Source organism: Anopheles moucheti, chromosome 2 (assembly GCF_943734755.1).
Source record: "Anopheles moucheti chromosome 2, idAnoMoucSN_F20_07, whole genome shotgun sequence".
Taxonomy (NCBI): Eukaryota; Metazoa; Arthropoda; class Insecta; order Diptera; family Culicidae; genus Anopheles; species Anopheles moucheti.
In genome coordinates this window covers 38,623,953-38,649,291 of record NC_069140.1, presented here as the reverse complement: position 1 = coordinate 38,649,291, position 25,339 = coordinate 38,623,953, and the positions used below count along the sequence as shown (strand labels likewise).

Genomic DNA, 25,339 nt, shown 5'->3' with positions numbered 1-25,339 from the left:
CATCTAATGCTTATCGTTAAACATTTGCGTGTGTCGGGAACTTGATGGTGAAGGTATGAGCATGCCTAAGAATAGAATGTCAATACGGATGTTTGGTTGCCACGCACGAGCAACATCGGTGGCATATCTTTCGAGAGCATCTCCAGCCAGGACATGTACAGGGGAGCTGAAACAGTGCCCTAGAATGAAGAAAGAAAAAAACGAAAGAGAACACCTTCGATCAACCCTTTTGAAGTTTTCCTGTTGAGCTTACCATCCTAGGCATTGGCATAGACATCACGACCAGTTTTGCCTGGGCAGAGTGCTCCAAAAGCATTTCTCGCAGTCGTAACTGTCGGTGAGTTTTTTCCGACAGTGCACTTCGTTCCGGTGAGCTCAGTTCGGGTGGCGTCAACTGGGTTGACATGTGTTCGAAGCTTTTAAGTAGCTGCTGGTGCATCATCACCGTTTCCGATTGCGGAGGTTTCGTGGCGTCTTGCAGCATGATCAGCGAGGAGTAGTCGATTCGTAGCTTCGCCAACAAATCTGCCATACTGTAACAAGGTAAGAGGTGAATGGTTAGTATGCGACAGCGACAGATAGCGACAGAGTAGTACATACTTCTTCTGCTCCAGCTCTAACTCCTTCTGCTGGTTGGTGATGGCAAACACACGCACTTTACAGTGGGCCCATTTGGAGCGCAACGAAAGAATGTACGGGATGAGCATCGTAAGCCCACCGTCATCGTATAGCCACCAGACATCGATCGTACCTTTCGGTTGCTTGTGCCGAAAGACGTTCAATCGTTCGTGTAGCTCCACTGCCAAGCAGGATCCATTGCGTGTGGAATAGGCAATGCTGTCCCTGCTGGTGTTCGAGGGACTTCGCCAAAAATTCTTCATACTTTTCAAACCAAGGTTTGAATCGACGTACATAAGGTTGTTGTTAGCAACAGGTGGTACAGTGTCAATGATTTGTTGCATGCTGGATAAGGAGTCATTTGCGATTGTTCCCAGGCTACCACTGGATGTTATGTCACTAGTCAGATGAGAACAATCAAGTCCATTTGGAAGCCGCAAGATGGCCAGCGACATCCGGTTGTCGAACACATCGCTGGAAACGAACAAATAATGAGCAGTATGTTAGGGCAGATCCTCTATCCAATTGATCCTAGACTTACTTCAGTACATTGTAGTAAGTCTGCAGTTCTTGCACGGAACATCGCATCCAGTCGGCTTTGTAGCCCACCAGAACGATGTTGGGGGACAGCTTGCCAACGCCGGACGTTTGTATCAAAGCGCGCACTCCTTTCTGCATCCCAATGCCATCGATCTGCTGGTAGAATCCTTGTATCTTTCGCGACTCCATAAAGCGGCGGCTTTCGCTTGATCGTAGTTCACGCTTTCGATGGGACAATCGATCCCGCACTATATCGCCCACTATCAGCAGCGCTTGGTTCTTCGTTATTTGATGTGCAAGATCGACAAGTGCCGGTCTGCTGGACGGTTGTCCCGACAGTACCAACACCGACGGATGATAGTTCTTCACGTGATCGCCAACGCACTGCAGTTTGAGGGCAGCTGACAGGGCACTCTTGTAGCTCTGCGCTTGCGTTGTCGAACCCCAGTTCACATCCGGCTTGCGGTATATGACGGCTAAATGGAGCACGAAGATTAGCACCATCGTGACGCCGGTGGAGATGATATCGATCAGGAACATGATCAACACACACAGCACCGTACCGAACAGGCTGACCCACTGGTTGTAGAATCGGAAGGTTGGCCGCCAACCGATCGGTTTTACGGTGGCCGCATGAAACGTGCAGAAATTGATTAGTGCATAGGATGCGAGATAAAAGTTGGAAATGAGCGGTGCTATGAGGTTCAGGTTCGCCAGTAGAACAAACAGTACCGATACGCAAAGTACCAACGCGTAGCTACGATACGGTTCGTTCCGTTTGCCGTACCCTTTGGCGAAGAACGTCAGCCCCGGATAGAGCCGATCGGTTCCGAGTGCTTGGACGATGCGTGGAACCGATAGGAGATTCGTTAGCGCCGTCGAGAGTGTGGCGGCAAAGCAACCGGCATAGATCACTGCACCCGAAATCGCCATCAGCTGCATGATGTTGTAGTCGTTGTGCAGCCCATACTGGCAGGGTTCCTCGGGCAGTGTCCGCTGACAGGTGGCAAATGTTCCATTGACTAGATCGATCACATCACCCGATGCATCTCGATAGCTTGCCGAACCGGCCAACAGCACGAAGGCAACGTACGAGATGCCGGAAATGAGAAGCGCCAACAGTGTTCCCTTCGGTATGGCCATACCCGGATCTTTCAGCTCGCCACAGATGTTCGCACCTGCCTGGACACCCGTCACGCTTGGGAAGAATATCCCGAACACACTGAAGAAATCCTGCTCGATACCTTCGCTGTAACGATAGTCCGGACCAAGGTTGTCCACGAACCGTTCAACGGACACACCGGTAAATCCCTTACCCCGATCAAGGTCCGTTCGGGGCCCTAGAAACACGCCCAGCACGAACCCGCCAATTGCGATCACGATGGCAATAACGAGAAAGTTTTGTGCCTTCGTTTCCCAGTCCATACCGACGGCGCAGATGATCACCATGATCAGGATCGTAACCGTGCCGACAATTCGCATATCATTCACACCACCGTCAATGATTTTCACACCAAAGCTACCTGTGAAAATGGGAGAACAGTTTAGGACCGGATTACCATAGTAACAGACAACCCATCAACTCACCAAGCAGCTGATTGAGCGAACTGCAGAACCCGATCGTGTTCATCGACGCCGACACGGAGTTGGAAAAGGCCAGCACTATACCGACCGCACCACCAAACTCTGGACCCAGGGAGCGTGATATGAGGTAGTAGATACCACCACCCTTCACTTCACCGTTGGTGCAGATGGCCGAAAGTGATAGCGTTGTTATCACGCACACCAGATACGAAAGCCCGATGATGAGCAGTGTCTCCAGTATCCCAGCCAGTGCCACAATCCAGCTGAGGCGCAGAAACAGCATCACACCCCAGATGTTAAGCAGACACGGTATCAATACACCCTGTATCCATCCTAACCGGACGCCATGGTCTGTGCCGGTTGGGTGTTGATCATGCTTTTGATGCGATTCCTGAGTAGTGAGGGAGTGGTTTACGATTAAAATGCGTGTTATGTATCCGTACCAAGGTGGTTGTTTACCGGGTCCTGCTCGTCGAGATCTCCATGCAGCTCACCGATCGAGGGTCGTCGGATCGCTTTCTGTGAGGTGCGGTAATGCTCCAAGCGAGGAAGCGGATCCCTAAGGCGGTTAAATCCGGTGAGTATCATTTACTATTTAATATCTATTCGAAAACTCAACACTACCGTTCATCGGCTTTATAAGACTGAAGTAGCGATTGGGGATTTGAAGCTTTGGACGGAATGTTAGTTGGGACACCTTATTTTGCTTAATTCGCTTTCGAACAAATTTAAAATATTGCTGACCGGGACTGGGGAAATGTACTAGAATGTTGAGCGCTCATCGACGGCCCCACAAAAGAAGGAGTTCCCTTGCAAGTCTTATCCGCTGTACGACAGTGGCTACGTCGTACAGCTCGTCATTGTAGCGGCTTTTCCATTGTCCTTCCACACATACGAGACCAAAAATCCTTCTGGGCGTCTTCCAGTAGCATCAAAATCCATCTAACGTGGAGAATACCGGATCTTTCTTGCCACATTCCAATTCTATTTGAATCTAAAAAGACAGCTCTGGAAATACCAGATGCAATGTTTTCAATGTTATCTGGCACAGTCAAAGCTTTTTCTGGATTCGGTTTATTTAGAACAAAGCTTTCAGTTTGAAATTGGATTGGATTGTAAGTTCCCTACAGAATCAATTTGCTTTTGAACAGGATTCAGTATGTGCGAAGGATTTCGGAAGTGTCTTGACATATTACATAATTCTAATCAGCGGCGGATCAAACGGTAGGCGGAGTAGACGGTCGCCTAGGGTCTCGCCGTGTTGGGGGCCCCAAAAAATTTGTGCCGATAGTGCGGTTTTTGAAAATTTTACAACAAAGTTAATTTATAGCAAAACAATTAATTTACAAGGTAAAAAATTTATCAAAAATATCTTCCTTGGTTATATAAAACATTTGTTTCTATGTGATAAATTAAATGCAGAGAAGAATATTGACTTAGTGACTTTAAAGTATAAACGAAATTGTACCAGGACCAGGACACTAATTTTCCCGTTGGTCGAGAAAAATTTCTTCGAAAACTACCTGTTTCCGAATGTATAATACCAGGAGAGCATCCCCGGAAGAGGAGCCACCTAGTACAGCAATTTTGGTCGAAAACCGCCGAAAGGTATGCAATGTTTAAACACTAACTTTCCCGTTTTTCGTGAAAAATTTCTTCGAAAACTACCAGTTTCCGAATTTAAAGTACCAGGAGAGCATGCATGGAAGAGGTAGCTCCTGGTACTGCGCCGTAAGGTATGCAATGTTTATACACTAACTTTGCAACCAACTTGCAACGCAATGCGCCGTAAGGTATGCAATGTTTATACACTAACCTTGCAACCAACTTGCAATGCAAGTTTGGTGCATGCAAGAAACTTGCAGCAAGATGGCGCGCAAGATGGCGTCCAACTTCGTACTTGCATGCAACAAACTTGCATGCAAGCTTGCATGCAAACTTGCATGCAAGTTCTTGCAAGCAAATTCTTGCATGCAAACTTGCATGCAAGTTTGTATGCAAGTTTGCATGCAAGTTTGCATGCAAGTTTGTATGCAAGTTTGCATGCAAGTTCTTGCATGCAAGCTTGCATGCAAGTTTGTTGCATGCAAGTACGAAGTTAGGCGCCATCTTGCGCGCCATCTTGCTGCGAGTTTCTTGCATGCACCAAACTTGCATTGCAAGTTGGTTGCAAGGTTAGTGTATAAACATTGCATACCTTACGGCGCATTGCGTTGCAAGTTGGTTGCAAGGTTAGTGTATAAACATTGCATACCTTACGGCGCAGTACCAGGAGCTACCTCTTCCGTGCATGCTCTCCTGGTACTTTAAATTCGGAAACTGGTAGTTTTCGAAGAAATTTTTCACGACCAACGGGAAAGTTAGTGTTTAAACATTGCATACCTTTCGGCGGGTTTCAAGCAAAATTGCTGTACTATGTGCTACCTCTTCCGTGGATGCTCTCCTGGTATTATACATTCGAAAACTGGTAGTTTTCGAAGAAATTTTTCACGAAAAACGGGAAAGTTAGTGTTTAAAAATTAAATAAATTCGGCGGTTTTTGACCAAAATTGCTGTACAAGGTGCTACCTCTTCCGTGGATGCTCTCCTGGTGTCGGCAATCTGAAAATAGCTGGTTTGTATGGAATTTCGTACCAGCTAATGGAAAGTTTGAGCGAGATGAAGGATGCTTTCCGTTTCATCCATCTTCCGTACACTAGCGATCGCTCTCACGGGTTTGGTAGTATGCAATAGCAATAGTGATGGGCAAATTTATTCCACACTGCAGGTGTCACCTCTTGAAAAGCATGCTTTCCTGATTTCGCAAATCTGAAAACAATTGTGTTGTTCATCGCCTAAATCTTCAACATGAGCGAAACAGGTTTCTAAGAAATTTCTCTGATTGTTTCCGTAAAGTAAACCGATTGAAAACTGTACCTTAGGCGAAAAATCGTAGCAGGCGCTGGACTAATCAGGAATCGTAAATGTACGTAAATCGTAGAAAATGTGATCCAAGTAGTGGCGTTATGGTTCTCCTTAGCGCATACAAACGTTTATATATATAGAGTAGCTTACTAGGCCCGTTTACAGGGCTACGCAACAGAACTCTGAGATGTACGCAAGGGAGCTTTCTTTCCGAGACTTTGCTGGTGTTGTTAAATCATGTTTGAAGTACATCTCCCTAACACCGATAATGCCGTAGCAAAATTAAAGGCCCCGCTTTAAAAATTCCGCCCTGGGCCTCCAAGGGGATTGATCCTCCACTGATTCTAATTGAAAACATTGAAGCTCCGATTTTGAGAGATAAAACTGAAACCCCTGTAAAATCGTGTACCTTGCATAAAGTAATCCACTCGCGAATATTTGTTTAAAAATACACAGATTTTGGTAAGAGTAAGCGGCTTATAGTACTCCAGAAACTCGTTTCCTTATATAAAACTTTTAATCAAAAACGCAGCGTGGCTTTTAATACAAACCACCAGGCGCCTCCTTTGAGCTGTTTCACATACCTGGTCAGATGGCTGTCGCCATCTAAGCGCTCCCCGTGCACCGGAAGGTCGTCATATCCCGACTCGAGATCAATAGTAGTCCAACTCTGATCTGTCGATTCATCATCAATGGTAAAGATGGCCACCTTCGGTACTTCGGTCGGAGACGTTACCGTTGTTTGCTGCAAACCATTCTCCTGTGCATTACCATCCGTCTTGGGCGGTAGCTTTCTTGATCTTCTAATCGAGCCGAGAACGCGACTCGTAACACTCACCACACCGTACAACTCCGACACCATTATACAGCGCTTAAACTCGCTTACGTACTTACAAATTGCAACTATATTCAATGCGTGAATTGTGGTAGCACAACCATAACCGATCGGTACAATAACACCTGCCCAACTAAAGCCTTTCAACGAGGTGTGGCGCACACATGACAGCGAACTGTTCGGAGCGAAAAACAAAACGACACATTCACGAACGCGGTGTTCTGTTCGGGCAAATTGGTGGTAATTTGGGTTATGTTTCGGTTAGAACCAATACACTAGAGTACCGGTTTTGCGCTGGCGCCCAGTCATTTGGCCAATGGTGAAAATTGTCTAAGCAAATACAGCACACGCAACCCAGCTGCTCGAGTGGGCAGGTTCCCGTACCAGACAAGCGCGCACACTGGTCGTCTGAGGAACGGGCGGTTTCTTGCTTGTTTGCGCACTGGTTTTGCGTTGTCCTGTAGACAACCATGTGTTGAGAGCTTTTTGCACGGAATGCACGTGATTTTAAGAATACCGGAGCGGCTGTTGTCTAAGTGTGCATAGCAAGGAGTTCAAGTTTTGCCATCGATCATGGCTTTCGGGAATCCTCAGGAATCATCTAATCGCGTTCAGACACCAATTATTCGTTAATTATTAATTCGCAGTCACAATAGCAAAACCATTCCTACATGCACGTCAACCTCGGATAGTTCTTGTTGGTTGTTCCGCTAGACAAAGTAGAGAAAAAACCTACTAATTTGCCGAAACACTTTCATTGATGGTGCTAATTTAGTGCTTTTACGTCAAAGCGTAAGCGTGTAAAGTTCAGCCCAACATTTGCCCCAACGGTGTGGCGAGACAATTCCAGATCGACTGGTGTGCTCCGGATCGCACTGGATGGCTTTGTTTGTTTGCGGTCGATCAAACCCAAAAAAAAAAAACAATCCTAAGCAACACTCGGTCGCGGTGCTGCTGGTGTTGCTTCCAACGTGTTGATTAATTCCAACAAACGTTGGTGCTAAATGGGTGAATTATCTGCCGAAAACTTCAACACACTTTCACGTCGAAAAGGAAAGCAGTTAATCCACTCGCGTGTTTCTACACACACGCACTGCAACACACGATTTCCGCATTTTTGCACATGATATCACCAAGCAGTGTAGTTCACTGGATAATACCCGAATTATACACTAACTGTACTGTTTCCGATGTCGATCCGGTGAAAACTTTCCGACAGCTTCATCAAGCTGTGGCGTGGAGAGTTTGTTCGATGGAACACTTTTTACTCCACAAAACTCCCAATTCGCACTGGTGCGCGTGTTAGCGAACAGCGTGCCCGCTGCGAGATCGTCGGTTTAAACAGCTGCTAGGGTTTTCAATGGCGGTGTCTGAGTCTCAGACGGACTGTCGTTGTCGAATTTATCTCTGATCAAACATGAAAGGAATGCTGTGCGTGTGACTTCATTTGCAACAAAACAATGCACGCACCGTACTGGCAATGCGGTTCTGTGTCGGTACGGGGCTATATTGGTGCGAGCACTCACGCCTGTTTAAGGTAGCTCGTTTTTGTTGCGTTACGCGAGTTCCCGCTAGTGGCTTTTCCCGCTGGGCGGTGTAGTAGTCGGTAGCAAGTGTTTTGGGTTTGCACAGTGTGGAAACAAGCTTTAATGGGCAAAGTGGCGATAGGTTGGTGTTGTGGAGAAAAGTAGCATTATTGTCTAATATTGCTATTTGTCGCCGTATCGGTCGATTTATAGCGATAGATATATGAACGTGCAGTCTCGCAGCAAAACAACCACCGGCATGATCCAATTAGCATGCGGTGTATGCGCTGTGTGCTTTCCCAATTCACAGTCACCCGCTGGATGTCGAAGAATGGCGCTAAATTTGCAATCAAAAAAGGGTCGAGAACATGGTGCGGTGCTCAAACAAACACAACGTCGCTGCGATTACGTATGATCGTCTTGTTATTTTTTTATTATTTCGGAACACTTTGAGAACTACCCGAACTAAACCTAATGCACTGTGGTAATGTGCGGCTTTTGCATTGTCTAGGAATAGAAGGTGAGCACCTCCGTTTGGTTGCCACGCACCAGCAGGAACGGTGGCATATCCTTGGTTAACATTTCAAGCCAAGACATGTACAGTACGGCCGATACAGTGTCCTGCGTGATGGGAAAAAGCATTAGAACAAACAAGTTAAGCGAGGTCAAGTGTAGCCTTACCTGTCTGGGTACGGGCATCGACATGACGATCAGCGTGGCCGACTTCGAGTGCTCCAGCAGCAGCTCCCGCAGACGCAGCTGACGGTTGGTTTTGATCTCGAGCTGCTGTTTCTCCGCCTCGGACAGTACGGGCAGGTCGTCATTGCTACCAGTGACGGTACGCAACAGCTCCCGATGCTCTTCAATAGTCGATTCCATGGGCTTGTCCGTCACCTTGACCAGCGTGAGACTGAGATAGCTGATGCGCAGCTTATCGAGCAGCAGTTTCAAGCTGTTGTACGATAAAAACAACCCCCCGCCCAAGCGTTAGCATGAGAATGATGCAAACAAAGCACAAAAAACATTCCCCAACGCGCTGTAAGGGACGCTGCACTTACTTCGTTTCCTCCTCCTGCAGGTTGAACGATGAGAGTGCAAACACACGTATCTTGCACTTTTCCCACTTCGAGCGTGTCGTTATGATGTACGGAAGCAGCATCGTTAATCCGCCGTCATCGTACAGCCACCAGACATCGATCGTGCCCTTCGGTTGCTTTTGCTTGAACAGATTCGCTTCCGGCTCGGTTGCTACCGGCGGCGGCACATAGTCGAAGGCGGGTGCGGCGTGGAACGTTGGTGCCGGCGATGTTTGGCTGGAGCGGTTCGACTGTATCAGCTCGTGCAGATCGAGATTCGAGTTGACCGGCATCAGTGAACGCCGGGCGGCCATACGCTTGGCCGGGAACGGTATGGTCGTCTCCTGCGGTGATGGAACCGTCGTGTAGAGGTCCCTGCTCGACATACCCTTGAAGATGTCCAGCCCTTTACCCATGCGCAGTATCAACAGCGCGAGACGATTATCAAACGCGGTACTGTGTTGTAGTGGACGGGAAAAAGGATGAAATTGCATGACTCATGCAAAAGTTAAAGCTTTCTCCCCACCCCAGCAAAACTTACTGTAACGTGTTGTAGTACGCATTCAGCTGCTGGTGGTCCGCCGTACGCCAGTTGGCTTTGTAGCCCAGCATAAGAATGTTGGGCGCCAAACGGCCGAAGCCGGTCGACTGGATCAAACACCGAGCGCCTTGGTCGAAGTCGACACCGTCGACAATTTTGTAGAACGCGCGGATATTCGAATCCTTGAGGTAATTCTTGCCCATGTCGGACAGCGCTAGCCGGCGCTTGTACGGCAAACGCTGCGGTATGATGTTACCGACCACCATCAGCGAACTGTGCTTCGTGATGAGATGGGCGAGATCGATCAGTGCCGGGCGCTGCATAGGATCGCCGGCTATCGCCAGAATTTGCGGCTGATAATTCTTCACGTGTGTGGTCGTACCCTCCAGGTTGAGCGTGGAGTTGAGTGCGGTTTTGTACGCTTGGGCCTGCACGGATGAGCCCCAGTTTGCTTCGGGCTTACGGTACACAACCACCAGGTACAGCACGAAGATGAACGCCATCGCGACGAAGGACGACACGACCGAGATCAGGAACATGATCGCCACGCACAGAACGGTAGCGAGCAGACTGACGTACGGGTGATAGTAGCGGAATGTCGGTCGCCATCCGAGCGGTTTCACCGTCGCGGCATGGAACGTGCAGAAGTTGATAAACGCATACGACGCCAGGTAAAGGTTGGTGATGAGCGAGGCGATCGCGTCCAGATCGGCGATCAGAATGAAGATAAGCGACACCAGGAAGACTAGCCCGTAGCCACGGTACGGTTCACCGTGCTTGCCGTAGCCCTTCGAGAAGAAGATGAGGCCTGGATAGATGCGATCGATACCGAGTGCCTGGATGAGCCGTGGTACGGACAGAATGTTCGTCAGCGCCGTACTGAGGGTAGCCGCCCAGCAGCCAGCATAGGTGATGGCGCTGGTTAGCGAAATCAGTTGCATAACCGTGTAGTCGTTCAGCAATCCATACGTACAGTTCTGTGAAGGATGGAATCGATTGTGTATGTGTTCTGGAGGGGGTCAGTTTGGTTGTCTATAGGATTCCCACTATTCTACTTACACCTGCAGCACAGCTGGTAAACGTAACTCCAACAAGATCGGAAGCATTCCCGGATGCTTCCCGGACCGCGGCTCCTGCCGCCATCATTGAAAATACCACGTACGAAATGGCGGATATGAGGCACGCCCACAGTGTGCCCTTCGGAATGGCCTTGGCCGGATCGCGAAGGTCACCGCAGATGTTCGCTCCGCTCTGGATGCCAGTCACACTCGGGAAGAAGATGGCGAACACGCTGAAGAAGTTCTGCTGCACACCGTTCATCACCGTATAGCCCGGGCCCATGTTGGCCGCCAGCAGGGCCGTCGAAATGCCCAGAAAACCTTTGCCGACATCTTCGCTGGATGTACCCGGACCGACGATGGCTCCGATAATGAAGTTAAAGATGGCCACAACGATCAACACCAGCAGAAAGTTCTGTGCCTTAACCTCCCAATCCATACCGATGGCACAGATGATGATCATCAGCAGCAGAAAGATCGAACCGACGATGCGAATATCGTTCGTACCACCATCGACGATCTTCGTATCGAGACTTCCTGTTTGATTGAACGGGTTGCAGTGTGAGGTCTTTAAGCTGAAAGCTTCTCCCCGCCCTTGTGTCGTCGCGTCTACTTACGTAGCAGATCGTTCAGTGAACTGCAGAAACCGATCGTGTTCATGGCCGCGTTTACGGAGTTAGCGAACGCAAACACAATGCCGACCGATGCGCCGAACTCTGCACCGAGCGAGCGGGATATGATGTAGTACAGGCCGCCACTCTTAATCTGTCCGTTCGTGCAGAGGGCCGACAGTGACAGCGTGGTCATGACGCACACCAGGTACGACAGGGCTATAATGATCAGCGTCTGAATGATACCGGCCTCACCAACAACCCAGCTAAGGCGCAGAAACAGCATCACACCCCAGATGTTGAGCAGACACGGTGTCAGTACACCCTGCACCCATCCGAGCCGGATTGCGTGGCCAGATGCCTTTTTCTCCTCCTCCATCTGTTCCTCCGGTTCGCCATCCTTGGAGTCACGATCACCGTGCAGTACACCGATCGAGGGTCGCTTTGCGTTACGTTGCGATGCCCGGTAGTGGTCCAACCGGGGCAGTGGTTCACTGTGAATAACGCGTAGGGCGTCAGGGTTAACGGGATTAGGCGGTACATTACGCAATCAAATCCCTTTGTCGGACCACCGATCAACCGTACCACGGTCAGGTCTTGACACTCGCGAACCGTGCGGTACGGTGTGATCGGTGGTTCATTTCAGGGCTGACCACCGATCAACCACCGAGGTGCTGACCGACTCGAGTCGTAATCAAATTAATATCGCCATCAGCACAACATACAATACCACCGCGCTCGGCTGGCGTGTGGTTGTGCTTGAAAATTTCACACCATTAGTTAGCGAATATTAGCAGTCGAATGAGTACGGCAAACGGTTCGAGTGTTAATTGAATCACTTTTTTATAGCTCCATAATGGTGAACTACAGGGGAACTGGGAAGGGTGCGCTCTGGGTAAGCTTGCTCCCCTAGTCGGACTGGGTCATCGTTTTTCCGAATGAATGGTTATTAAAAACTAGTTATTTTTACATTTCACCAAAAAACTGTGCATAATTGATCTATTTTCTAAAATCTATTCTCTGCTATTTTTATATATTTTCACAATTTAATTGATTTAAAGTGATTCAGATTTAAGATGTGAAAGTTTTACATAGAGCCCTCGTGTTTAGTAGGATTAAGAAGTAAACTTAAATGGAGCTAAACTGGTACCAGGGCAATAATTCAGTTCGACTACGAAATGGAGAACTTAAGAAGAATGGAATTCTTCCGAATTTCTTTCGTGTTGAAAGGCTTAAATCCCTTTGGTACCTTTAACTTGCAGATATTAATATAACTACGACGAACTTACCTCAGTCCCAGCACACTATCTCGATGCGTTCGGTCATTTCCATTGTTCATCTCCAAAACCACCGTTTCGTCAGAAACGCATATGGTCGGGTTATCGTATCCCTTACCACCACTCGGATCATTTCGCACCATTTTGAAGAGAAAGTGTCCCAAGTTCGTCTAAGAGTTTAGAATCCGGACGCTGGAGAACTTAAATTTCTAAAACTTTAACACACTCGTTTACTGTTACGCTCACTGCACTGTTTCGACACCCTCTCCAGTAGCACCTTTTGTGTGTGTGTTTGCATTCACTCACCGGGTATCCAACAATTGTTCCATTGGACACGGTTTAGGGAACAAATGAGGACCAAAAAGTCCCTACACTTGCCGGGCACGGTGTGTGATTGACGCAAAACGACACCGAAACGATACGAACCATTCGTTAGACCACTGGCACAAGCAAACCGAAATGGATACGGGAGACTGTGCACCGCCAAAGTCCTGAGCCCCGTCTGTGCTTGGCGTAGGGTCGTGTCATCTTATATATATAGAGATATGTTGTCCGTGCAATCACGTACTGATCCGCTTTGGTATCGAGAGGGGAAGGACTTGGCGGCGATAAATCTCACCCTGATAGCGCGCCCGTTCACCCTTACCGTGCGCTGCAACGATCGACTCACCTGTCGTTGCGTTGCGGTGAGTTTTAGCGAACTGCCGCTAACATGACGATTCGACGCGATCCTGCGTCTTGCGACGAGATGGAACAATCGTGCAAGATTAGCGCGTCGGACAATTGATTCAGTGTCAACGGCACCGGCTAGCCAGACGGTCCGAGACCGTCCCCTCGGCATGACGGTTATGACGCTTGGTGTGCGTTGTAAACGTCACACAGCATGTGCTTTTGCTTTTGATAGACGGATTCCTAAACAAGATAGGCTTATCCCCTCCTTTTTTGCAAACACTTCTGTCTTCCACGCACCGTCGGATGGGATTGATAGATATTGCTAGTAAGTGCTATATTGGTTTAGCATTTGTTTTTGATTAAATATTTATTATTGATAACATGTTTCCGACCCGATTCGTTTGCATCCTTGATCTTTTCGATCACAGAACACGCGTCACGTGAACTGGACGATCACGAGGGATTCTCTCCGGAACCAGCTTGCCACCACTCGTAAAGCATTGTGCTTACTTAGAAGAAACGTAACGTGCTGTTCATCGGAAAAGGTGTTGTGGGACGCGAAAGAATGGGAAAACAAGTTGAAAAATCGTTCAACGAGACAGTGGATCCAGATGTTTAGGATACATTTTCTCCAGCTGTTTCCTTGAACTGTTCGATCAACGCCGCAATATCATCCGGCAGCTGAGGTAACAGTTCATCCGTCTTAAGATCACGCTCGACAGATGCTACCAATTGCGCAATCGCAGCCTGCAATTCTTCCGTATTGGATGTGTTTGTTGTCGTACTATCGCCCGTACAGCGTCCAGCAACATCATCCTCTTCGTCATCGGAACAACTCAGCACGCAACTTTTGTTAGAGCTCGATGACAGTGGTTCCGTGCGCTGTCCACTATGTGAAGGACCGCTAGAACTGTTACCTTCAAGGGGTCCGTTCGGTTCTAGTGTCGGTTCAGACGTTTCGTTACTGTGTCGGACGATAATATCACCATCTTGATCCTGATCAACTGTAGCCGAACTGTACCCGTTCAGTAGGTACTGTGAAGGCGATAGGCTCGCTATGGTGGTACGCTCATCACAGCCGGCTAGCGTTTTAATGTGACGCTCTAGTTCAGCAATTTTAGTAGCTAGTAACCTAAAATGGGAATAACCAGAACAAGAGTTAAAACTGTAACAAACCCGATAAACCGATCTTTCCCATCCCGTACTTATTCGTCTTCTTTTGGTGTGAAAGGGCGAGACTTTTATCGTTCACATTGTCTAGCAGCGCTAGACAGAGTGATTTCAGATCGGAAATGGTGGCCGCTTTAAGCGGGAGCTCATCAATGGTTCCATTCTCGAGCAGGTGCTTTACTGCAATTTAGAAAAGCGCAGGGAAAATTAATAACACATCCTATGAGCAGTCACACATCACACTTGAATGCAGTATTGTGATGCAAACCTTGTGAATGGGACATGATCGTTTTGTTATTGTTGTTAGTGCCAAGCTTTATAATGCCTTTCTTCCGGTTCGTTTCCAGCATCGACTGGGGAGCCATGGGGTGTTTTGTTGTTAAACATGCAAATTGTTACACAAATGAGTTAGTTTCCTTGCGTCCGATAGAGTATTGAAATCTTTACCTTATATTTGCTGGCCGCTTGCCGTGCGAGACTGAGCTCGTTTTCGATATTGGCGATCTTTTCCGTTTGATATTTGTTCTCCAATATCAGCCCATCAATATCCAGTAGGGTCTGAGAGGCACCACCGGTCCCTCTTAGGGCAACGTTCAGTTCGTGGTTTAATCGGTGGGCTTTACATTTGAAGGCGTCCCGTTCCGTCACGGTTTCCTCCTTTTCGTCCAGCAGCGATCGAAAGTCGTACTGCAGCTGGGCATTGCGCTTTCGCAGTTGTTCGAGCTGTGCGATGAGTTGCGACTTTTCGGCCTGCCACGTTTTATCTCCATTGGTCGTTAGGAGTGAATCGTTGGTGGCCCGCAGCTTGGTGCATGTGTCCTGCAGCTCGACGTTTCTTGCTCGTACCACCTTGATGTCACCCTCGAGATCATACAGGCGCTGCTTGAGCGATTCTACCTCGGTTGTGAGTGATTCGTTTCGTTCGCGAGTTTGCTTAACCAGCAGACTAACAGCCGAACTATTGCCGAAACCGGCCGCTTGGAAATCAGGTGCGTTTAGACTGTTCTTGATGGCCGAGTAACGTAGCTGTATCGTTTCGGCCATCAGCTTGAACTGGTCACGCTCCGTACGACATTTCTCCAGCTCGTAGCGCATTATTTTCAGTGCTTCTACCTTGCTTTGTAGCTTCCGGCTGAGTGCGGTGTACTGCAAATGAAAGCAATCGTTAAGTTGTACAAAAATACCAAACCACCCATATACAAACCTCTTGCTCGTCACTTTCAGTATCCATATGGTTACTTTTGGATGGGATAGAGATGGTAGGGTTTTTCCTACCCCTGGCCATGGCTGTACTGGCCATTTTATCAAGATTCGTATCGCTTTTGTTCACAATATTTCAGCTTACCATCGATTAGGCGCGGTAAAATGTTTTCATAAAAGGCTAATTTGAATACAACGAGCGCAAACGTTGTTGACCGCGATTGTTGTCATCGATTTTTGTGTGTTTGCCACTAAAAGCGCTGCGTGTTGTCTTCGTGGGTTGAAACGTATCGATTTTAATTACACACAAGCATGGTTAGCTTCAACCATTCAACTAAGCCATTTTACAATTATCTATCTACACTAAGCAGGGCCAATACATTTCAACTCTTGTGGAACTTTCGTTTGTTAATTTGTTTAGCACATGCACATTGCTTTTTTACACTTTGTTTATATTGTTTCGCTGCTGTCAGCTGTGTTTGGTAGTGTGCGTGTACACGTTTATACGATACATGTTAAAAGTTGAAGTTTTTGTTAGTTTCGGTCGGTACCGACTTTCAGCACACCGTTAAGAAAACATGTAGCAAATAGTTCGTTATTTAAATTTTCTTTTTAATTGAAAAGTTGATAAGAACGATTAACAAAATATGTAATGCTGTAAATAAAATGCGGCAAATCAAAACACATAAAACAATGTGGAGTAGCGAAGCAAAGCAAAAGGAAATTGTTAGATAAACCTGAAAAAAAGAAAGTAGGAAGAGGTTTTTGATTAAACAATAATGTGGTAACTGGACAAAGCCAGGACCATAATCATAAAATGTTCAAAGATTAAAATTAAGTTACAAATATTATGTTACGAAGCTAGGATACATGGACTGCAACTACCGGTTCTAGGACCTACAATCTACGGTGTAGATTCTACACACATCTACGAAGTAGTAAAGTAGAGCTAATTGAGATTATTGAGATTTAAAGAAACCTTTAAAAACAGGGTCATCAACTGTCAATCAACTTTATTCAAACTTAGAATAATGTTCTAACAACGACTTTGGACAATTGGTATAAATAAGTTCGCAGTCGGCGCCACTCACTCCAAGATTTTCCGCCATTTCATACTTAGCCCTGTCCCGGTACTCGGATTCTCCAAACGATCTATGAAATGAAGGGCTACGAATAGACGTAAAGTACAATTATATTCACGTACATTAGCTTGCCTTTCGGACCAAACCTTATTTACTTACGTTAGCAAAAAATGTGCCACCTCAATCAGCAGATCTTCCCGATCAGCTTCCCGATGGAATGGACTGTGAGCCAACTCGCAGACACTTTTTGCCAAACAGTCAGAACCGAACTCCATCGCTTGCAGTAACTCTTCCGCCGCCCGGTACAACTGACCGGCCGTCAGATCGGAACTCGGATGCGTTACCGAACGTTTGAAATCGCGAGCCGACACGACGGTCGTCGGTTTGAAGCGGCCCTGCACAACACCGATGAGGGCCCGTGCCCAGTATGCCGGTTTGTAGAAGTCCAGCAAACGCAACGGAAGGTTATAGTTGACCTGAAACCCCAAATTGATGCCCAAACGTCGAACGGGGTATTCCTTTTTCGGGGGCTTAAAGAGCCGCCCGTTCGTAACGGTGCACATCGTGATCTACGAGATGGGAAATTGTGCGTATAGATCTCACGTTTATCACACCGCCCTGTTTGACGTCTGTGTGATTGATTATGGTGCCGTGCATGGTTATTTCTGAGGCACTTTCATTCAGGAACCTACCTGTAGCGTGGTCATCGGTGGGAAGAACAGTGCCTTCGCCTGGTCGCTAAATGTAGCGTGGGAAAAATGGGACACAAGTGTGGATAGAAGGAGAATTACTACAGCGAGCTTCATGACTTGTTCTACGCGCACTGACAACGTAACACTAACAATGGAATCGACCGAACATGGTCGTTTTTCCGAAATTCTATACTGCCAGAAGATGATACGTCGGAAGAGAAAGTGTTTGTTTGAGCATTGAAGTGAAAAGGCGCTAATTGGGTGTGGGTTGTCCACGATCGATGGTTCTGGGTTGCGATCGGATGCAGATCAAAAGTGGTAGCTGACATGGTCAGTTAACTGATTAACACCTTTGCACAGAATTAGAAGCAGTTTGGAACCACGTTTCAATGAAGGCAAGATGTCTTGTTTAGCTCGCCAGCATTGTAAATTAAGGCAGGAATAAAACCGTTTCACTGAATTTTTCTACGTACCTGTTGCACGCGATGGGTTTAAATCCACGGTTTCGCAGTTTGTTAGGTGATGGAATGAAATAGTCCGTAGTAAAGTGTCGTGTTTTTCACACGGTACCGTTTCCTTCTGGTGCGATTTGAGATTACGCGTTTACTTTACAGTGCGAAAGACTTTTGCTGCGTCTTTGGTGGAGGTTGAGATGCGTTCGGCCCTATCCCGGGGCAATAAATTGCCTCCCGGAGTACACGGGAATGATGGTGCGTACCGTCGTAAACCATATCCACCCACCTTGCACGGTAAGCCCCGCACAATAAATCATATGCAAATAAACGTAAATGGGAATAATTTTCGCATTTCCGTTTGCGGAAATGTCGGTCGGTCTGCAGCTGGAGGTGTAAGGTGGTTGCCTGTCCCAAAGAACCTTTTCACTGAAAGCTGATACAGTTTGAGATATTTTAGAAAAAGAAACACAATATTCCGAATCCGGTAAAACAGTGCCTTTGGCGCAATGAATATCTCTAACATCCTTACAGACGGTAAAATCAATCTTCGTCCAACCAGATGTTCCGGTCTGTTCGAAATCCTTGCAGATGGCAAATATTCGAATTCAAATTTTCTTTCGGTAAGCTCTGATGCGATCATTCTTAGCAGACAATCGTCATACCATTTGATAACGTGACGCTGAATGCAGTAGATCTAGGGAAGAAACGTAATAAATAAAGCCAACGACGATCCGATTCGAGATTGGGACGAAATCAAAAACGTGGCCAGCAAACACATTTTGCCCGCTGCAACTATTTCGATTAATTTCTCCTACCCCGACAACATCCTTTCTGCGGCATCCACATCTCTCTTAATGCAAATCCCGCAGAAGAAGCCGTACGACAACTGGTACGACATCCGAAGCGGAACTATAGCCATCGGTGCAGATGGGCTGTGTTTCGTGATACCGGTCTGGCACGTGCAATATTGTGCTTTAAGGTTAGCTTGAGAATGTTGTTGATTTATGTATGAGCCGATTGTTTTTTGTTGCTAGTTTAAAACTCAGGTTGCTTTTCCTGCAATAAAACACGCAAAGGTCACCGTGTTCTTTGACATCGGTTTGGACAAACTTAAGCAACGAGTACAGTTTGTTTGATTTTTTGCGCCTCTGTACACACAACGATGAGCGTCGTTAGCAACCGCCCTTGGCCTCACCGTCACCACTGTTTTGGAAACGAACGCAACAAGTTTTCGGCTGAGCCACGCGAAGGACGCCAAGGATCATTTTGGCAAAACACTCGTGACGGTCTGATCCGATTGTCTGGGGTCAGTTGTTGAATGAATTGTTTATCAATGAATGCATCGAGGGTTATAACCTGTTGATATGTAGCATGAAAGTAATGAAAAAACGCCAGTGTTGATTTATGAATGAACCGTAACGGAAGTGTGCTTGAAATATAAATATCACGCTGATCAATAAGCAGCTGATGTTGTTGATATAGCAACGATAATTTGGGCAATAAATATAACTTTTCACTAGTGTCCGTGCATGACGTTCCTATGGTATCAGACGAAAATGAAAACAAAATATTATGATAGTATTATGAAATTGAAAATTATTGACTCTGTATGGTTTTTAAGGTTTGAAGCGGTTCTGATTAATAGGTAGACAATTTTCGGTAGAATAACCGCGTAGTACAAGGAGTAAGATTGGACAATACAAAACGAAGCTAAATTAAAGTATTATATTGTTGACCATTAACAAAAAAATTCCCAAGGGTTTTTGGAGTGATTATACAAAAAAAATATTACAGGTTAGAAAGTTCTTTTGTAATTTAATTTCCACCGTCCTTTACATGCCACCATGCATCATTAGCAAACTTTTGTCGAATTATATAGATTTCTATCCAACGTCTTCTATGCAAGCTGAATGAACGTGAAGAGAATTTAATTTGAAAATATGTTGTCCAATTCAATCAAATATCCTATTGCTATAAATTTAATAAACTTTGGGTAGTATTTTGTATCTTTATTAACACTGTGTTATACTGGGTCTCGATATACAAAATGGTTAAAAAAAGGAAGACGAGCATAATACTATTATTAAAACATAGTAAATACTAATAGCTGTTATAATACAATGTTATAAAAAAAAACTACTTCAAAACAATGAGTCAAACCGAGTAAAGGAATAACCAAACATTACAGATCGCAACCTCCATCGAAGCTACATTGGAAAACAGGTTCGATGTATTTTCCTCTAGTAATGTTGCTTCGTCCGACCACGTTAAAGAATTGTTCGTCGTCGGTGGTGCTACTTATCCTGCTATGTCCTCAAAATAGTTCTTATTAAAATAGGCACTTCGGTCGAGTTGCCAATCGATAATTTGTTCTGCAAAAGCTAATTCACAACGACTACCGGCCCATTGGTCGTAGACACCTCTGGTGGATGGACGTCGGTTTCTTTAAAATGTTTTCTATGGTTGGGCTATTGCTATCATACCCCAAGCAAGGTTCGGGGTGATGCAAACTTCTACATTTACTGGTTCAGTTTTGACTTCATAGGACACTGAGGAATCAACAATTGTTAACCTGATCCTCCAGAATTCCATACGCTGTGACTCGTATGTTCTGACGTGAGTTTTGTTAGAATGCAGGTCTTACTACGTATTAGAATGAGCGAAAATGTTGGATATAAAGAGCCTAATGGATCCTTGATATCAATTATTATTAAATATGAGACAATATTATATTCTGAATAATGTTATTGAATATTCTTCACTGAATATTCTATATATATTGAATATTCTTCACTCATTTAAACTGCAATTATCATCCTTTTGATGACTTTTGAATAATTTATTTACCATCAGTATTGTCTTCCTTATTGTATACTGCGTCTTAACTGAAATGTCCTGTTAGAAAACATGCCCACGCGCCATGTCATGCTGGAAAAAAAAATGTTGCTACACAACCGCATACCGTGTGTTGATCGTAGCTAAACAAACTACGGATTGCTCAAGGCCCTTTATGGTCTAAGCTTGCACCAGTGAAAAGGTTTCGCTAAATCGTTATCATCCTGTCGTCATTTTGCAATCAAGTTAGAAGAAGAAATGAAACAAATAGAACGGTTTTAGTGCACTCGTAACAGTACTAGACTGTGCAGAACCTTAGCAACAGCAGGGTCGAAGAGTTGTTGAATTTGAATTCGATTTTTCACTTCTTCGCCAACCGTTGTTTCGAACGGACGCGCGCGCGGTTGTTTTCCGTCACATTTTACTAGTGAACCAAGTGATAAAAGGTTTTTGTTGGTTAAATTTCCATTAACTTTCTTCCCCTACCTGGTAGAACCGCTAGTGGTTGATCGACCGATCATCATGGATGATCAGGACGATGGAGACGAGCAGGATATTGAGAATGAGGGTGATGGAATGGAGGAAGGTGGCCACAACGACGATGGTGATGGCGATGGCGATGGTAATGGCGATGGCGATTGCGATGGCGATGGTGATGGTGATGATGGGGGTGATGGCGACGGCGATGGAGATGAGAACGAACATGAGCACGAGCGGGACAGTGAGGAAGAAGAGGAACCGGAAGAGGAAATCTCCGAAGGTGATCTTCTACAGGTATGTCCCGGATCGGGAATGTACAATGAATGCTGAGTACTAAGTCCATCGAGAAAAGGAAACGCCACTAGGAGCACTAGAAACGCCACTTGATTACGTAATTTTTGGAACGTTTTGAGTTTTGTCACTTAGCACTAGAACATGCGAACAGCAGTTTTGAAATGGTTTAGTAGAGCAGCATTCCTTTTTTCACAATTATTGCATTTTTCGTAAGAATTTTGAGGCGCTGTTGTACTGTATTGCATTTTGTACATTGATTTAACAGGAGAAACAGTTTTAAGGTGATGAATTGCGTGAAACGAGGTTGGTATCGATCGGGGTAAGCAGACGATGGGCTTACGAAAAGACATAACAAGGCCAAACCCGGCAACGGTTGATACCTTCCAGAGACGACAATCCTACTGAGGCGCAATTCATTGCAAATCGTTTCGCACCAGTTAACCAGTGTTTCAGTTTTAATAAAGCCTTATTTTTAGATCGATCGATTATAGCGTGGATTTTGGATGTACATTTTGTATCAAGGACATAAAACGTGGCACTGCTAGTCTGTCTGTATTGCAAGAAATTTAAAGACTACAATTGCCAGGACTATATTATTCCGCTTCGTTCGCTGTTGGTCTGGTTTTTAGAGAGAATTGTCATCTAGCTCCCCGATGCATTACCGTCTCTGCCATTTTCATCCTAACCGGCAACGATTCTAATTATTCGATCAGCAATGGGAAATTTAACGAAGCGATATAATTGCTGCCATTTCGGTATGCAACACTGGCAATGCTAGCACATCTGCTAGGAATATGCAAGTAAGCAATGTGGAATGGCTGCTTATGGTCAGGTGGAAGCACACAATCACTCCTTTCATTTGCGTTAAGTATCAGTCAGCAACCAAGAACGACGATAAAAGTCTTTCGACCGAGTAGATATCGTGAAGCCATGCATCAAACCCATCCGCTTCCGAGTATATTTTTATCGATATGGTATCGAGTATGGTTGTATCGAGCTTAGTCACGCATCGGGAAGCTCTTTGATAGCGGAAATACCTTACGAATCGTGCTGCGCGCTTCTTGCCAGATTGACCGGTCCACTAAATCACTGCAGCTTAAATGGGTAAAGTTTTTTGTGTGCTCACCATTGTACCGCAAAAAAGGAAACATTTGACTGGTTTTGAAAATCAATAAGATGGTCGCCACAAAGGATCAACACGATGAGGAGCATTTTCTCACAGCTAAACCATGGTTTTCATTCTCTATACAGGTGGTTCTTCTGGTTGCATATACAAACGATGATCCTGTTACTATTTCTTGTTAACAATAGCAGTAGCATACTAATCGTTCAAATATTTCGCTATCTCAATTGCTTCTATTCCAGATTCTGTACAATACAAACAAGCCGACATACTCGTTGTGAAGAATCTTTTGTCTCGATTAGTTTTGTAGCGTTTTGCATGCATGTGTTTTTCATAGTTTTGAACTTTGGTTTGTTGTAAATTTTGAATATCCTTGACACCATCCCATCATTTAATTTCAGCTAGATACAGTGTAGTGCAATCGCATTAGAAGGGCAAACCCCGCGTAGTGCAACTACTAATGCGAAACGAATGACTTATCCCAAGCTGTCAGGCATGCAGTATACACATTGAGTTTAAATGCTACACCTTAACAGTTGCCCTTAACCGTTGCCTTACTAGTACTCAAGGAATAGAACTCAGTACTGGAATAGATGGGGGCAAATCGCTTACTAATTACTGCCTACAGTGTGTCTTGTGCATAGTAGTGTGAACGATCATTCCGAATCACATCGTGGCAGACCGTACTAGTCAACGCTTTTATTAGTGATCGTATACCAGCAGTGCACTGGTCACATCCAGAGTGAACTGGACCCATCTCTGCAACACCCCCAAAAACCCCAAGAGTTTGTTTGTCTTTTGTCTTTTGCCCGGGGGAAGGTTGGTAACTGTGACTGATTTTGTATTCCTTCCCGGACGCGTGGTCGATTTTTTGTGTCTGTCTGCCGCACGGTTACGGTTGCTTTTGAACGAACACCGTAACGCGCCATGACGGAATCGCCGGATTCACAGCGTCGGCGGGAAGAATGTGAGCGTAAGGCTCGGCGTGGTGAGATGGACCCGCGGTTGGAATTTACCTTCCAGCTGCTAATGGACGCTACCGGTCTCCCGAGACATCAGATCATGGATCACATCTTCGAGGGGAACATGGTATGTGGCGCATGGCCGCATAGGTCGACGAAACTCAAGGGCATCTATATTGAGTTTGCTTCCAAATTTGCAGCTGGACGAGATTAATCAACTCTTTCTGCCCAATATGCGCAACAAGTTGATGTGGTTTTACCAGGAGGTGGAAGACGTTGAACAGCCGGGTGACAGGGACGCGAACAAACCGGGACCATCGCGTGCTGGAGCGTCCAGCTCGTCCAAAACGCCCCAGGGTGCGTCCAGCAGTTCGCATTCCCATTCCAAGCACAAGCTGTTCATCACGGACGGTTGGAGCTGTGCGTTTACCGGTATCTGTATCTACATGTTCCGGATCAACATCCAGAAGCAGCTGCCCGAGGAAGGGTTCCACAAGGATTTGTGAGTATGGGCGATGTGCGACGGGTGGGTAACAATTTCCACATAAGACGTACGAAGTCTGTCGTTGTTGGACAGGTGGTTACTTGTTTCTATTTTTAAACGCCATGAAATGTCCGTTGCTGATTCGTGCGCAAAGCATGGAATTAAACATTTAGCTTGAAAGCTCTATTAAAACCAATCATATCAATCAGTTCATAGTGTCACCTTTGGCACACACACCTCACGATGGCAATTTAACCTACGCACCATGTGAACGTGGCCTACTGACAAGCGTTATATCTTGAATTAATGAAGGAGGAAAGTAAATTTGCATAAAAATTAAAAACAATCCACCTTTCTAGCGAACTGTGCCACCAGGTCCAGTTTCAACTTGTAAGACTTATTTGATGTTTGAACAGCGTCATTCAACCGTTAAATTGCATTGCGGATGATGAAGGTGGAATAATACGGGTGATGGTATTTTTTCTCGTGTTGCTACAGGTTATTGTATTTTTATAAATGGCATAAAGCTATCAGAGTGTCATTTGGAATGCTTTTTTCATATTAATAAAAAAACGTTGACCTTATGTTATAGTTTAAAACTTTGAATAAAGGTATTATATTTATTGTGTAGGCGATGTGTGTTGATAAAACCTATAGAAAGTCTATTACTTTTTGGTTTGAAAAGCTTTCATTTGATTATTAAATGTGTTAAAACAATATGTGCTGGAGAACCAAAAATAAAAGTTAAAAAGTAAATAACGACAAGAATAATAGCAAAAATACAAATGACCAGATAACGTTAAACATAAGTTAAAGTAGAGTAATTAATTTGAATAATGTGAAGGCCTAAAAAGGGGGAAATAGCATGGAACTTGTCAGGCATGAACGCCATCAGACATTAAGACACATCAAAGGCATTCCTTGGAGAATATGCAAACATACGACTTAGGATTCGCATTCTTATGTTAATTACATATTTTGGCTGACGCAAGTTCATGCGTTGTGAGTTTTCAGATAACTCTATCCCTATCCCTGTTACCTCCGGGTGTTTTTTTTAATTAAACAGCTTACAATGTTTTATGAATGTTAATGACAGATTGTTCTTGGATCTTCAGATAACTATTTCATCACTATCCTTCATAATAATGTACACATTGCATTTCTCGTTCCCCTAACAGGTACTGTGGTTATATCGATGCTAATCGCGTCGGACTTGTGACCTCGATCGAGCGGATTGTAGAGCAGGTGTTTATGCAGGCACTTGCCTATCCCAACATCGAATCCGAAGATGAGGAAATGAGCTGCAATCTGGTGAAGTCT

General features: G+C 45.5%; 5 protein-coding genes across 5 annotated transcripts in view; 1 reads left to right on the top strand and 4 right to left on the bottom strand.

Moving 5' to 3' along the window:
• Positions 1-65: 65 nt before the first annotated feature.
• LOC128297893 (bumetanide-sensitive sodium-(potassium)-chloride cotransporter-like) lies at positions 66-6,508 on the bottom strand. Its single transcript, XM_053033607.1, has 7 exons — positions 6,231-6,508; positions 3,202-3,301; positions 2,746-3,133; positions 1,160-2,681; positions 601-1,092; positions 254-533; positions 66-179 (listed from the first exon to the last, which is right to left on the bottom strand). The coding sequence occupies exons 1-7, from the start codon at positions 6,506-6,508 to the stop codon at positions 66-68; spliced, it is 3,174 nt and encodes a 1,057-aa protein (XP_052889567.1).
• Positions 6,509-8,496: 1,988 nt separating this feature from the next.
• On the bottom strand, positions 8,497-12,713 carry LOC128296921 (bumetanide-sensitive sodium-(potassium)-chloride cotransporter-like). Its single transcript, XM_053032452.1, has 7 exons — positions 12,583-12,713; positions 11,300-11,787; positions 10,684-11,219; positions 9,625-10,601; positions 9,066-9,539; positions 8,689-8,959; positions 8,497-8,628 (listed from the first exon to the last, which is right to left on the bottom strand). Exons 1-7 carry the CDS (start codon positions 12,711-12,713, stop codon positions 8,515-8,517), a joined length of 2,991 nt encoding a protein of 996 aa, XP_052888412.1. The 3' UTR covers positions 8,497-8,514.
• Positions 12,714-13,622: 909 nt separating this feature from the next.
• Positions 13,623-16,055, bottom strand: LOC128297655 (coiled-coil domain-containing protein 149). The gene is made up of 5 exons (XM_053033335.1): positions 15,617-16,055; positions 14,860-15,558; positions 14,681-14,765; positions 14,448-14,592; positions 13,623-14,374 (listed from the first exon to the last, which is right to left on the bottom strand). Exons 1-5 carry the CDS (start codon positions 15,710-15,712, stop codon positions 13,858-13,860), a joined length of 1,542 nt encoding a protein of 513 aa, XP_052889295.1. The 5' UTR covers positions 15,713-16,055; the 3' UTR covers positions 13,623-13,857.
• Positions 16,056-16,625: 570 nt separating this feature from the next.
• Positions 16,626-18,117, bottom strand: LOC128309566 (uncharacterized). The gene is made up of 4 exons (XM_053045995.1): positions 17,999-18,117; positions 17,387-17,432; positions 16,854-17,263; positions 16,626-16,779 (listed from the first exon to the last, which is right to left on the bottom strand). The coding sequence occupies exons 1-4, from the start codon at positions 18,115-18,117 to the stop codon at positions 16,626-16,628; spliced, it is 729 nt and encodes a 242-aa protein (XP_052901955.1).
• Positions 18,118-21,198: 3,081 nt separating this feature from the next.
• LOC128310428 (dynein axonemal heavy chain 5) overlaps positions 21,199-25,339 on the top strand; it is a 22,402-nt gene continuing 18,261 nt past the window's right edge. The window contains exons 1-4 of the mRNA XM_053047067.1: positions 21,199-21,450; positions 23,525-23,662; positions 23,736-24,037; positions 25,198-25,339. The exon at positions 25,198-25,339 is cut by the window's right edge and continues 1,683 nt beyond it. Of these exons, the coding sequence (XP_052903027.1) occupies positions 21,199-21,450; positions 23,525-23,662; positions 23,736-24,037; positions 25,198-25,339 (834 nt within the window). The remainder of the gene's footprint in view (positions 21,451-23,524; positions 23,663-23,735; positions 24,038-25,197) is intronic.

What these genes read in the sequence shown, in the direction of transcription:
- LOC128296921 (XM_053032452.1), bottom strand. Translation starts at nt 12,713, where the DNA reads ATGGTGCGAAATGATCCGAGTGGTGGTAAGGGATACGATAACCCGACC. An exon ending in GATAGTGTGCTGGGACTGAG is followed by an intron (nt 11,788 to 12,582) that starts GTAAGTTCGTCG and finishes CGTTATTCACAG; the next exon opens with TGAACCACTGCCCCGGTTGG. An exon ending in CGATGCCCGTACCCAGACAG is followed by an intron (nt 8,629 to 8,688) that starts GTAAGGCTACAC and finishes CCCATCACGCAG; the next exon opens with GACACTGTATCGGCCGTACT.
- LOC128309566 (XM_053045995.1), bottom strand. Translation starts at nt 18,117, where the DNA reads ATGGTTTACGACGGTACGCACCATCATTCCCGTGTACTCCGGGAGGCA. An exon ending in CAGCAAAAGTCTTTCGCACT is followed by an intron (nt 17,433 to 17,998) that starts GTAAAGTAAACG and finishes CGCTACATTTAG; the next exon opens with CGACCAGGCGAAGGCACTGT. An exon ending in GTGGCACATTTTTTGCTAAC is followed by an intron (nt 16,780 to 16,853) that starts GTAAGTAAATAA and finishes GTCTATTCGTAG; the next exon opens with CCCTTCATTTCATAGATCGT.
- LOC128297893 (XM_053033607.1), bottom strand. Translation starts at nt 6,508, where the DNA reads ATGGTGTCGGAGTTGTACGGTGTGGTGAGTGTTACGAGTCGCGTTCTC. An exon ending in TTAGAGCTGGAGCAGAAGAA is followed by an intron (nt 534 to 600) that starts GTATGTACTACT and finishes ACCTTGTTACAG; the next exon opens with TATGGCAGATTTGTTGGCGA. An exon ending in CTATGCCAATGCCTAGGATG is followed by an intron (nt 180 to 253) that starts GTAAGCTCAACA and finishes TCTTCATTCTAG; the next exon opens with GGCACTGTTTCAGCTCCCCT.
- LOC128297655 (XM_053033335.1), bottom strand. Translation starts at nt 15,712, where the DNA reads ATGGCCAGTACAGCCATGGCCAGGGGTAGGAAAAACCCTACCATCTCT. An exon ending in GATCATGTCCCATTCACAAG is followed by an intron (nt 14,593 to 14,680) that starts GTTTGCATCACA and finishes TCTAAATTGCAG; the next exon opens with TAAAGCACCTGCTCGAGAAT. An exon ending in CACCAAAAGAAGACGAATAA is followed by an intron (nt 14,375 to 14,447) that starts GTACGGGATGGG and finishes TTCCCATTTTAG; the next exon opens with GTTACTAGCTACTAAAATTG.